Raw genomic sequence first — 13751 nt, 5'->3', positions numbered from 1 at the left:
AGATCTACACACAGATGTGCGCAGAGAAGAGACCTTTAACTTGCTATTTGCGATTGCACAAAAATCAATTTCCCTTCCCAGAACAGCAGCCTCTTTCTCCTGATACCTTCGACCTCCTTTCACCCCTGACAGCAAAGGTGTTTCCCACACAAGAAAGCAAAGTAATATGAATAAGAGATTTTTGTTTCCCTAGCTCAGTGTTTTCCACCAAGCTTTCCAGTATTTGATTGAATTTTGAGACTGCTTCCAAATAATCCCAGGTTTCTGGAGGCTGTGGGGATAATAGATCAACTCCAGCTGTATTTGCCCCAGAGGGCTTTACAGGACAGCTGACTTTGGGAAACCCTACTACGATAGTCTCTGATCTTTGCCTCTTGGGCCCACTTGCCTTGCTAGGACTCTTTTAGGAAGTTAGGAACAAAGTTTTGCCTCTTAGAACATGTAACACAGACTTTGGAGGGAAGGAGAAGACAGATGCCAAAGCTGCTGCTTTCCACTGCTGGAGATTTGGAAGACTCTGAAGGAGGACCAGCCAGGAGGGTTCAGCCCCTTGGTTGGCTTCCTGTATCAGACTGATGCAGAAGCTTTACTCAGAATGTCCGTCCTCAGGGCAACTGTGTTTTTACTTCGAGAATCTACCTCTTGGTCTCTGAAGTCTATTCCCCCAACTGCAGGAGAAATATCTTAGATCTACATTTGAAAAAGATCTCAGGGAGTAAACCCTTCATTTTACAGATGAGAAAACTGAGGCTCATGGAGGTCAGTGGCCTGCCCCAGGTCACAAAAGTAGTAAATGGCGGAGGCAGAATTTGAACTCAGGTCTTCTTGACTGGATAGCCAATAAACTGTTTCACCTCTCAACAGGAAGAGAGAATGAAAGTCATAAAGGAGCCACAGAGAGGTGTATTGGATAGAGAGGGTGGGAAAGGGAGCAAGTGACACGATTTTTTTTCCCTTTTTGGATGAGATCTGTGATTTCATTGGCATAAGGAATTCCTTATGAAAAAATGCCCACTACTAAAGCAAATTGGCATCTGCTCTGTAACTTAAATTCCTAGAGCTGTAGTTCTTAACCTTTTTTTTTTATTCAAAGACCCTGTTAGTAACCTGGTGAAACCTATAGACCCCTTCTCAGAATAATGTTTTTAAAAGCATAAAATAAAATACTTAGGATTACAAAGAAAACCATTTATACTGAAATAATATTACCAAAATATTTTTTTTAAAAGAAGTTCATAGACTCGAAGGTTAAGACCTCAGGTCTTAGAAAGACACTTGAAGCATTGAAAGGTTAAGTGATTTGCCAAAGGTCACAAAGCCAGTATGTGTCAAAGGCTGAACTTGAATTCAGGGCTTCCTGACTCTGAGGGCAGCTCTGTATCCAATATGCCACATTTCCTCTTTTTGACAAGAATATAATTAAATAATATTGAAAGGGGGAAAAAGAATTTGATACCACCTTGAAGTTTCAGGTGCTGGCTCAAAGTGCTGGACCTTTGATGAAGCCCGTCATTAGGGCCCCTGCATTCCAAATTAATCACATGGGATCTCCCCCCAATAGATTCACCAGCAATGACAGCCCAGAGACATCAAGGTCAGGCCTAGTGTTTGGCAACGACTTAGCCAAACATGATTGCAGTCTGATCTTCTCATTCTTAACCTTGGAAGCCATCCGACTTGAGGAGATTCTTCATTCCCATTTCCATAGTGCCTGTAATTGGAGCATCCTTATCCCACAAGCAGAGTGAGGCCACAAGGTGACACTATATTGTAGACTGTTTCCCCCTCCTCAGCTAGCCAAGCACATTTCAACTCCTATTGTTTGCCTTTGCACACAGAAAGGAAGTGACAGCCAGATTTATTATCCAAGGAAAAAGATGACCAATTGATTTTTTCAGATTTGGAGCACCAGTCTATGTGCCAGGGCCACTGGGTCTTGAGAAGCAATTGTTAATTAGGAGGTTAATGGTAGAGATGCTGAATTCAGCTGAACCCACTTCCAAAGGGGTAGGAGCTTTGACCACACTTGGTCCTCTGTGTCCCTTACCCCCCCCCCAAGCTTCATCTTCCCCAGCTGGCATGGAAGCTGGGCCTGCACAAAGATACTCACAGCCAGCCCTGCCTTCCACAAGATGTGCTTGCTCTCTTCCCCCATCAGCAGCAATCAGCTCTGCTGATTCAAGACAATGCTAGAAATTAAGGTCCTCCAGCATGAGCTTAATTGTCAATCTGGAGAGATGATGATTTTAAGCAAATACTGGATTATCCCCAAGACATTAACTGAGGTATAGCAGTTGTTTAATTACATCACTTCCATTCCTCCATAAATATAGTTTGCAGAATCAATGGGAGATGGTTCAGCTGTCTTCAATCCAGGGATTTGCATGGAGTAAGACAGCTATTGATCTTCAAATAATCCACTATCCAGCTACTAAATCCTCACATCTGCTAAAGCTTCAGACTGTATACCAGAGGTTCCCTAGGCTGCCTTATGCAGATAACAATGTGGCTGTAGCTCTTCTAGTACAGTCGTTTTGTTTGTTTTTCTATTGTGTCCAATGCTTCATGAGCCCATTTGGGTTTCTTGGAAAAGATACTGGAGTGGTTTGCCATTCCTTCTCCAGTTCATTTTACAGATGAGGAAACTGAGGCAAAAAAGCTTAAATGACTTGCCCAGGATGACACAACTAGTAAGTATCTGAGGCAGGATTTGTCTTCCTGACTCCAGGCCCAGTGTTTTATCCACTTCACCACCTAACTGACCAGTTCTTCCAGTAGAAATGCCCTAATATGGCTGTTATTATATATAATTATATATTATATTATATTATATTTAATAATAATATAATACATCATATATTATAATATGTAATCCTGTTACTCAGGACTCCCTCTAAATTTCTAGATGGCAAGCAGTTTACTGCAGTGGCCTTTGATGACTCTAGAAGAGAGAATGAGGCTGACAACTTTGTGCAACTCACTTAAATCCAATTCATACACAAGTCAAAACATCACCCTGTGATATCATTGGCCCTCTTGGAAAAACGAAGGATGAGGGCATCTAGATGAAGCAGTGGATAGAGCACTGGCACTGGATTCAGGAGGACCTGAGTTTAAATCCAACCTCAGACACATAACACTTACTAGCTGTGTTACCCTGGACAAGTCACTTAACCCCATTGCCTAGCCAAAACAAAAAAAAACAAACAAAAAAAAGGGGGGAGATGAATAACAACAATAGGCTTAAGGAGGGTCCAGAGTCCAGGGAAATTAGCCATCAGGGTTTTAGGTCAATGGACAAAAGAACCCAAACAAAGGGTACAGGATAATGAGAGCAAGGATACAAGAGTAGAGCTTCATACTAAGTCAACAGGATCGATTGAGCAGTTCTCTTTAACTGGGGATCCCAAAAGTCTTAATGCACTTTTAAGTTACTATGACTTCAAAATAACAAAAAAAAAACCTTACCAAATATTTGAAAGGCTAATTAACCAAAATTTTAAAATATCAATATGTTTCTTATTAAAATTCAGCATAAAATTCAGTGTAATGGTTAAAACACTCTAGTTGATTTTAGAACTTTGTAAAAACTTTTAGATTTTGGAACTTTATGAAGAACTAGCTGATGCTCAGTGATTGAAAATCCTAGCCTTTACATCATCCAAAGAACAAGGGTCTGATTCATGCATGAGAGTTTTGATGTGACCCTCACTCCTGTTTCATAGCATCCTTGTTTTATTCAAGACTCAACTCAAGTACCACTTTCTACATAAAACTTTTCGTGACCCTTCCTCACCCAACCACTAGGTCTCCTTCCCTTAATTTCCTCATATTTATTTTTTATTTATTCTTTATAAACATATGGCCATACATGTTGACTTCTAGAAAATTAGCTTCTTAGATGAGTGCCCTTTTCACATTTGTTTTTGTATCCCTAGCACTGAGCACAGGATCTGGCACACTGCTAACATTAATAAAAGATAATGGATTAATTGATTGACCTTCTCTGTCTCATGAGTCCCGTGGGGTTCTAGGGGTCAGATATCTACTGAACTCCAACCTTCCCACTTTCTATCCATTTATATCCACTTACACCTATCATGGTGCCCAGTTCCAGGACTCAATTGCTTATTTCCTTTCTAGTCTTTTTGTCAACACACTCCAGACTACAATAAATCAATCAATAAGCATTTATTTAGTGCCTACTGTGTGCTAAGCACTAGGGATGCAAAAAGAGGCAAAAGACAGTCTTTGACCTCAAGAAACAAACATTCGGATGGGGGAGAAAAAAATATATACAAAGCAAATTATGTACAGCATAGATAGGAAATAATTAACAAAGGAAAGCATTAGAACTAAGAGGGGTTCAGAGACGCTTCCTGTAAAAGGTGGAATTTTAGTTGGGACTTAATGGAAGCCAGGGAAGTCAGTAGCATGACCACACGAGGGTATTTTCTAGAATTTGTTTATCAATGAGAAGAAATATACAAATTCAGAAATGATACGACAGGTTAAGGTCATTGGAAATTAACATAAAATACATATACATATATATATATAATCATTTTCAAGCTGGGTAAACTTTCATAACTAAGTCCTAACTAAAGTTTCTCAGGCTTTTTTTGGTTAATATTAATTCTTTTAAGTTGGAAACATCTTGCCTTTCAAGGCCATTCAGACCAACTGCAAAGATCTTTTGCCTAAAACTTCCCTCAGGCCAGTTTGAAGGCTCATATTCTGCCTTCTTTCCCCTAGGGCATTAATCTGGTTTATTAAAAGGCAAATCTTCACAACTCCACTCACATTACTCCTAAGAGGCAACCTGGAATAAGGATCCCGCTTTGGACTTCACTCAGTGAGCATTTATTAAGTTTTTGCTAAGACCAGGCAGACAGGTAGATGGTGAAGTAGATAGAGCACCAGGCCTGGAATCAGGAAGATCTTAGGTCCCATTTGGCCTCTGACACTTGCTATCTATGTGACCCTGGGCAAGTCACTTAACCCCTATTTGCCTCAGTTCCTTATCTGTAAGATGGGGACACACTGGAGGGGGAAATGGCAAACCACCAGAAAATCCCATACACTTTCCATGGGGTCATATATAGTCAGACATAACTTAATGGCTGAACAACAAATGCTAGGCATGGTGGCATGTCCTGGAGATACAAAGAAAAGCAAAACAAACAAGGCTTTACCCTCAAAGAGTTTCCATTCTAATGAGGGTGACAACTTCTAACTAGTTACATACAAAATATGTACAAAGTAAATGACAAATAATCTGAAAGGGCGGAAATTCCTACCAAAGAAGGTAACCTTTGAGCTGAGTCTTCAGGGAAGCCAGGCAAACCAAAAAGCAGAGGGGAAGGAAGTATTCCAGACTTTGGAGAGATCTAGCACAAACTTACAGAGATGGAAAATGGAGTGGTGTGTTTGAAAAACTGCAAGGAGGTGGTGCAATGGATAGAGTGCTGGACCTGGAGTCAGGAAGATCTGAGTTCAAGTCTGGCCTCAGACACTTACTAGCTATGTGACCCCGGTCAAGTCATTGAATCCTGTTGGCCTCAGTTTCCTCATCTGTAAAATGAGCTAGAGAAGGAAATGGCAAACCACTTCAGCATCTTTGCCAAGAAAACCCCAAATGGGGTCATAGAGAGTATGACATGACTGAAAAAGACTGAAGAACAACATTGTAATAGTTGCATAGAGAGTGTGGAGGGAAGTAAATTGTCAGAAGACTAGAATGGTGGGAAGAAGCTGAGTTATGAAGATTTTTAAATTGCTAACAGAGAAGGTTAAATTTGGTCCTAAAGGTAATAGGGAGCTACTAGAGCTCATTGAATAAGGGAATGACATGGTCTACACTTAAAAATTTGCCTTGGCAGCTGAAGAAAAGATGAATTGAAATGACTAGAGCCTTGAGACAGGGAAACCAGTTAGAAGGCTATTGAAAGAGTGAGAGGTGATAAGAGCCTGAACATCAAGTCAGAAACACCTGGATTCCAGTCCTACCTCAGACACTTATTAATTGGATTAACCTCTCTCAGTTTCCTGATCTGTATAATGGGGATAGTAATAGCACCTCCTTCACAGTGTTATTGTATGGATCAAATGAGATATTGTACGTAAAGTGCTTTACAAACCTTAAAGTGCTATAAATGTCAGAGATTATTATTATTATCAGCATCACCATAGCATTCAAAATTTTAGCTGTCATCACACAAACTAGAATAATTCTCAAACAAAGTTCCCATTAAACAATCCCTTTCTTTAAGTATTATCGATATGCGGAGGTTTATCCTTATGGGAAGAAGGACCAATCTTACAGATATAGTAGACAGATGCCAAATAACCTAATTTCAGAGGTGCAAGGAAGGCTTGAAATCCATGAAAGTCTTCTCTTGGAATTATAAGGGAACCCAAGAGATTATCTAGTCCAGGGGTGGGGAACCTGCAGCCTTGAGGCCACATGTGGCCCTCTAGGTCTTTGATTATAGCCCTTTGATTGAATCAAATTTGAACAAACTTTGAACAAATCCCCAGGGATTTGTTCGGTGACATTTGGATTCAATCAAAGAGCCACACACCAAATCATCAATCCTATCTATAACATCTTTGAAAAATGATCATCTGATCTCCCCTTGAAATCTCCACTGATGGGAAACTTCCTACCTAGTGAGGCTTCCCAGTACATTTTTTTTTGATAGCTTTGCCTTCTTGTAACTTCCATCCACAAGGCTTGGTAGGGCATAGAAAAAGTCTAATCTCTCATCAACATGACAACTATTCACATATTTGGGGAATAGTGAACATGTCCCACCTAAATATTCTCTTCTCCAGACTAATCAACCTCAGATGCATGGTTTTGGGTCTTCTCACCATCCTGGATGCTCTTCAACTTACCAATGAACCTCTTAAAATGTATCCCTCTGAGTGGATATACAGTAGTATCTCAGATGTGATCAGACCAAGGTAGAGTAGAGTGGGACCTATCACCTGTCCAGCACTGGATTTCTACTACAAATTGAATTGCTTTTTAAAAAAAATGGTCACAAGACTATAGATTTAGATTTAGAGCTTCAAAAGAACTTAGAGATCATCTATTCCAACCCTCATTTCACAAATGATGAAACTGAGGCCAAGAGAGGTGAAATAATTTTTTCCAAGGTCAAATAGGTAATGAGTGGCAAAGCCAGGTTTCATACCCAAGTCTTCTGCTATGAAATCCATTACCCCTTCCATTTTAATCATGGTGCTTTTTTCCCTTTCTTAAGGGACCCTTTGAGAATGCTCTTGTCAATGATGAGGTCCATGTTGGTTCTTTCCTTGTATCCCTGTACCCATTCTGATGTTTTATTTCCAAGGTACCGAGTTGTGGTCTCCTACCCTCCCCAGAGTGAGGCCGAGATTGAGCTGAAAGAAGGAGACATTGTGTTTGTGCACAAGAAGAGAGAGGACGGCTGGTACAAAGGGACACTGCAGAGGAATGGCAGGACAGGCCTCTTCCCTGGAAGCTTTGTGGAAAGTTTCTGATAAGGACTGGCTGGCTTTCTCCCCCTAGCATCCACCACCATTCTCCAAACCAAAAGACCTTCCAGAGGAAATTTCCATAGCACAAGAAAAGAAAACAAAGGGAAGCTTCACTGTTCTCCACCGTCACCGTCCTTTCCAAAGACACTCCCAGGCCTTTCCGCTCTCAAGGCCCGGGGCTGCGCTGCTGTGTTTCTGTAACCAGGGGATGCCTTGGACCAGGGGGAAAGGAACCTGGGCTAGACACTAATTGAGAGAACACAGCTTTGGATTGTATTTCAACTTAAATGCCAACTCCCTTTGTGTAAATTACAGAGAGAAAATATCTTTTAAAAAGAAAATAAGAAGAAAGTTGATTTATTGCTGTAACTTATTTTGTCGGAGCTGTAGTGCTCTTGGTTCCTGCCTATGCAAGATGGATTTGAGAGGTCCAGGACGGCTGCTAGGAAGCGTTGGAAACAAGCCACGTTGGTTTGATGCTTCTTTTGGAAGGAAGTGATGTAGGTGGAGAAACATTTAGGGAGAATTCCCATTCAGGCATTGCCCTGGAGGATCCACTGGGGAATCCAAATTGTTAACGTCGCCCTTTCTATATACCTCAGTAATCTGCTGCCTAATCATTTCAGCAAGGGTGCTCAGAGAAGGGGAGGTGTTTTTCATCTGGAGGGGGGAAGGGGGAAGGTTGCAGAACTGCCCTGCTCAGGGCCTCCCCAAAGCTAGAGATCCCCCTTGTGGCTCTGGGTTGTTTTTTGGGGGGAGGGGGGCGGGGAATCCTTTTCTGTGTGTCTCCTCACAGTAGTATATGCAGCAACTTTTGTTTTTACCCTCCAGTATCACCTTTTTTTTCTTATGGCATACCTTTTTATGTAAAAGCTATTAGACTTTATATATTTCTAATAGGTCATACATTTCCTATTTTTTAATACATCTGGTGCTGCCTTTTGGTAAAACTATGAATGACTTGGTTTTGCATAAAAGAATGTCTGAGGAGAGAGAGAGAGAAAGAAAGAAAGAGAGAGAGGGACATCAAACATGTAGATGTTTTTATATTTACCATATGAACTTTGGAGCATACCAACAAGTCCATGTCCTGGAGATCAAAACCTTGGCTGATGTTTCATGGAGCAAGTGGGAGCAATCCATTTGGGTGGTAGGGGGAGAGGACTTGAAAAAAGCCAATTTCCTTAAACCCTTACTAACACCCCATGCTCTGTCTAGACAGTGACAATTATTCAAGAATTGGGAGCATTTCCAGTAGAAGGGAACCATTTTAACTGACTTTTACGTGGCAATAAAAAGAACACTGCAGGTCCACACTGGCCCAAGATGGCGGAGTTTTCCTCTCATTCCATCAGAGGGAAACGTCAGTGACTGTAATTAGCAATTTCAAAATGTGAGCTCTTATTGTTAAAAAATGTACAGTTCTCAAGCATTGTGCAGATTCACAGTTTGGTTAAGATTTCATTGAAAATGAACGATATCATTCTCTACCAGGTGGTGCAGACTTCCATCTACCAGGGACTAAAAAAGGCGAGCAAGTAGATTCGATTTTGTGTCACAAACATGGAAAAGAACTTCTAATAGTAATGCTCTGTAGGACTCTGGGGCAGCGGTAAAGGAAGGGGTGGAAGAAGGGGAAGATGACAGGAGGCTTTGATTGCATTGGGTCTTAAAACAAGTGGTTTTAAGAAAAACAATATCTATGAAAAAATATTCACTTTTCTGTACATCACAGAAGCACTGATTATAGATCAGCCATTTGAGACTGCCTGAGTGATCACATCTCGAAGGTAGTCTTGTTCTGAAGAGACTCGCTTCCCAAATGATATGTTTTCATCTATATAAAGATAAAAATCCATATGTTCCCCATCCTTAAAAACAAACACTCCAACTTAGGTTGAACTGCATAAATTTGTCCTTAGGAACGTAGGGTTTCCTTGGCTTTCGTGGATGTGACAAACAAATTCCAGACAGTCAGCCTCCCGCCAGACATGGTGCCTTTGAAATACTGAGCTGTTATTTTCAGATCTCATATTTTTGGATGGTTCAGTGGCTATTTATTACTGTTGGGTGGTAACCAACACCAAAAGGATCCTGTTATTGTCAGGAGGAAGAGAACTTCTTTCCCTCTTTCCAGCTGATAGAAGATTCAAAAAATTTGTTCCTTTAAAAAATGGGGGGGAGGCTGGTCTAAAAATAGAGAGCACTGTCTATGGAATTGATCAAAACCAGCACATCTCCATCAGGGATGATAAATTAGTTGACTAGCAAGCAAAAACTGCCAAAAAGGCATATGTGTTTATATAAAAATCATATCACTATACAAAATGTGTATTGATTGATAGAGACACCTAAATGATAAACACAAGCAACTCTTCTCTCTAGTGAAAGTTCAAATAATCGATACTTTCAGATAATTCAAAAAACTTACTTTCACCCTTCCCAAATATCCTATGAGGAGAGTGGCTAACAAGAAAAGGAAGAATCTGGTGTGAATTGCATTTTCTGTCTCTGCTCCTGCCCATGTGATGCTAAAAAGCAGAAGTGTGGCCTTGAGACTCCAAGCCAAAAAGGAAACCTGGATGATTTACACAATGGATACTCAATTAGCCCATGAGATAACAATTAAGAGAGTTGGTTATGCCTAACACCAACAAATGGGATATTTTATTGGGTGAGGAGGGAGGGAGGAGAATGGCAATTACTGTCTTCATTTTAAAAAAATGAAAAAAGAAGATATTTTGGTTCCTTGCAGACCTCTTAGTCGTCACCCTCACCTCCAAGAGTCCCAGACTGCAAACTTTAGAAGGCTCCTAATCTCATAGGACCAAAGCCAGAGCAATTGGGGAAGGAGGAAATACACAACCAGCATCAGTGTTTTGCAATCAGTGTTTTGAGCACATTTGTGACAGTCCTAGTTAATGAAAACTTAAACCACAAAAACAACAACAAAAAACAAGAGCAAAGTGTCACCTTTTTGGGGGGGTGGGGAGGGTGGGGGTTACCTTGCCTTGAAGAATCTGTAATGGTATGTCTTGGTGTTTGATATATTGAAACCATACACCTTATTTGCAGCCCCTGTTTCTGGTTTGACTGAATGGTTCGTTTGTTTTAATTGTTGAGTAATTTTTCATTGTTGTTGCCGTTGTTGGCCAAACTGATACCATTTGAGCAGCAGCACAGTCTGGAATGTATAACCAACCATCAAATGATGTAAGTGGAGTCCTGGGCTGCCAAGGACATCCTGCACTTCCAGCAGGGATGAGCTGCAGCCTGAGCCCGCTGTCTAAAGTGAATGCAAGGAAGGGAAGATATGCAAAGTAGACAATGTGCATGCACTTCCTACCTTCAAAGCAAAAAGCATTCTTCTGGCAAACATCAATGTCATTTTACAAAATGCCAAGTTTGTGCTACTCAGAATGGTCTTGGCTAACTGACTCTGAACAATTCCTTTGTACTTTGCACAGCTCAGAAAATGTTTTTTTTTGTTATACCCGAGTGTCAGCGTGTGATTTAAGAAACATTGACAGTGATGGTTACAAATGAACTATGATGACTGTGTTCTGAGTCTTTAAATAAAAATGAATATGGAAAAATCTTGAGTCAAGTGGACTTCTTTACTCCAATGATAATAAGCCTTGAAGAAAATGGGCATGCCACAGGGGTAAGACTTTTGGCTCTGCTTTTTACTAACCATATGAAATCACTTAACCTACCTGTGCCTCAGTTTCTACATCTGAAAAATGGATGCATAACCTTCATTTTTTTTTTACCTTCAACTTTTAATAATACCTGAAATAATGTCCATAAAGTATTCAGGGAACCATAAAGTTTCATGTAAACAGAAGCTAATATTACATCAAGAACATCTATTTAAAGGGAGTGCGGGAAGGTGGGGAGGATTACCAGTCATGAGGGCAAATAGAACATTGTTCTCCCAGAGAGGAAGGAACTCCATGAAAGTTACTGCGGACTTGTTTTCATCCTTTTTTCACTTTAGTGAAGAAAGGTTTCCTTGGCTTTCCTGCCAAGCCTAATTGGCCCCACCATGTGTGTGGGAGAGTTTGCGTTTCTGTCAGCAGAAATGTGTTGTGCAGAAGCTTTACAAAGTCATGGAATTAAAATAAGGCAAGCAGGTGATGTCAGACTGCCTTCCTGAGCATTCCCAGAGAGAAGTTATAAAAGTTGAGTGCCTGGCCAAGGATTTTTTTTAATTCCCAGCCAAATGGAAAGAGCACTGGTTTGAGAGTCAGGTGATCTGTGTTCACAGGTTCCTTCTTCCCCTTTTACTACCTAGGTGAGATTCGGTAAGACACTTAATTTCTCTGGGCCTCGGTATCCCCATCTGTAAATGAAGGTTTTCAGCACCAGATGGTTCCTTCCTGTTCGAAATTCTATGACTCCCTGGAGTGTTCTTTTGTATTTGCTGGAAGGGACAAAGAAAGGATCTGGTTGGAGGGGGAAAAAGGAATGCATGACTCTCAAATTGATAGAAAGTGGAAAAGTGAAGGAGGGGAAGGAAGAATATATCATACCCTGGGTTGTGCTATCTCCTAGGGGGAGGCATTGACAGGACAGGAAGGGATGTCAAAGGGCTTCCCTGCCAAGCTGGACCAAGGGGGTAGCTCCTAATTAGGTCGTGTACGACATCAAGATTCCCAAGAACAGTTTGGGAAGTTCTGTGCTCCAGTGAGCTCCTCCAGCAAAGTCGAGCCTTTGCACTATTTTCTACCTTGAAATTCTTGAGAAAAGTACTATGTTAACATATCAATTAAGTCCAACCATTGCCAACATAGTAAAAGCAAAGCACGTTTTTGTCTACAAAACCTAAGAATGACGTACATTTCTATCAACATTTGTCTCAAGACAAGCTATTCCACATGCATCTGCCCTTTCTCCCTCCTTCCTGTCCTCTCCTCCTTCCAAGCAGATTTGTGTATCCATGTTGCTGACCTTGGAATTTGAAGATGTTGATTGCTCTCCTCAAGGGCAGGTATGATTGAAAAACCAGAGTAGTCTAAGAAGTCGTTCCCTCCACAGCTAACCAGTAAAAGTGTCTGTAAGGATTCTTTACTGAATTATTTGTGACCCTTTCTCCCCTTTCCAGTAGTCTTTCTGGAGAGTTTGTTCCCTCCTTCTTCTGGGTAAAAACAAACAACTGTGGGAAGAAAACACTGTGTTCTAGGATTTAGTTATGAATCTTTGGGTTTTATGCTTTCCTGATGCATACAATGGATTAACACAGCTTGCCTTGGCTTTACCTCCTCATTCTCCTTTCCTCCAAAGGAATAAAGGGAAAAGTCAAACTCAACATGTTCAAAATTAGGCATATTACTGTCTCATCTCTGCCTGCCCCTTTCTAATATAGCCCCCTACAAAGCTTACTCTTTGCATAGGAATCTATTCAAAACCATAGTTCATGAGCCCACATCTAATGTTTCCCTTTTATCAGACTAGAAAAAGAGTTCTTAACCTGAAGTCCATGAACCGTGGACAAATTTCAGGGGATCCATAAACTTGCATGGGTAAAAGATTATATCTTAATTTTCATTAATTTCTAACTGAAATTTAGCATTTCCTTCAACTATTTAAAATATTCTGAGAAAAGGTCCATGGGCATCATCAGACTGCCAAAGAGGTCCATCACAGAGAGAGAGAGAGATTTAGAGCCCCTGGATTAGAGAACACATTAATTCAAAGCAAAAGATTTAATTAAATGGAATAGTCTGGTAAATAACAAAGAAAAAAAATTTCTCCAATTCATACAGGGGCACATTTTCCCACAGATGATCACACCAATAGTTGAGGATGAATCATTCATATCTCAGATAACTCATATTCCTGTGGTTGCATTCCAGCTCAATCACCTCTCTGTCTTTGAAGCTAACACTGCTTCTCTGCATAGCTGCTGATGTCATCTGCTGCTGGACCACTTCCTCCACTGGGCTGTCATCTGCTGCTTCTCCACTGAGCTGCTACTGCCATCTGCTGCTTCTCTGCTGAATTACTACTAGGCTACTTCACTAAGGTACAAGACCTCTTACTAGAACACTGCATACTACTCTGGAGGATCAGGTAATTAAAGACTTGGAGGAGGATGGGGGTGGGAAAAGAGGGAACTGTTGACCTTTGTCCTGCATTCCTCCAGTTGCACTCAAATCACTTCGTTCTGCACCAGCAAATGGTAGAGTTGTTGAAGTAGTGGGGTAATGAAATGACTTTAA

General features: G+C 40.8%; 1 protein-coding gene across 1 annotated transcript in view; it reads left to right on the top strand.

Annotated features, from left to right (window-relative positions):
* LOC114046160 (E3 ubiquitin-protein ligase SH3RF3-like) overlaps positions 1–8170 on the top strand; it is a 521065-nt gene extending 512895 nt beyond the window's left edge. The window contains exon 8 of the mRNA XM_027866409.1: positions 7362–8170. Within this exon, the coding sequence (XP_027722210.1) occupies positions 7362–7530 (169 nt within the window). The 3' untranslated portion in view covers positions 7531–8170. The remainder of the gene's footprint in view (positions 1–7361) is intronic.
* The last annotated feature ends 5581 nt before the right edge of the window (positions 8171–13751 follow it).

The sequence above is a fragment of the Vombatus ursinus genome, unplaced genomic scaffold (assembly GCF_900497805.2).
Source record: "Vombatus ursinus unplaced genomic scaffold, bare-nosed wombat genome assembly UNPS02014781.1, whole genome shotgun sequence".
Classification (NCBI taxonomy): Eukaryota; Metazoa; Chordata; class Mammalia; order Diprotodontia; family Vombatidae; genus Vombatus; species Vombatus ursinus.
Note: the sequence above shows the minus strand (reverse complement) of the source record. Positions and strands in the feature narration are given on the sequence as shown.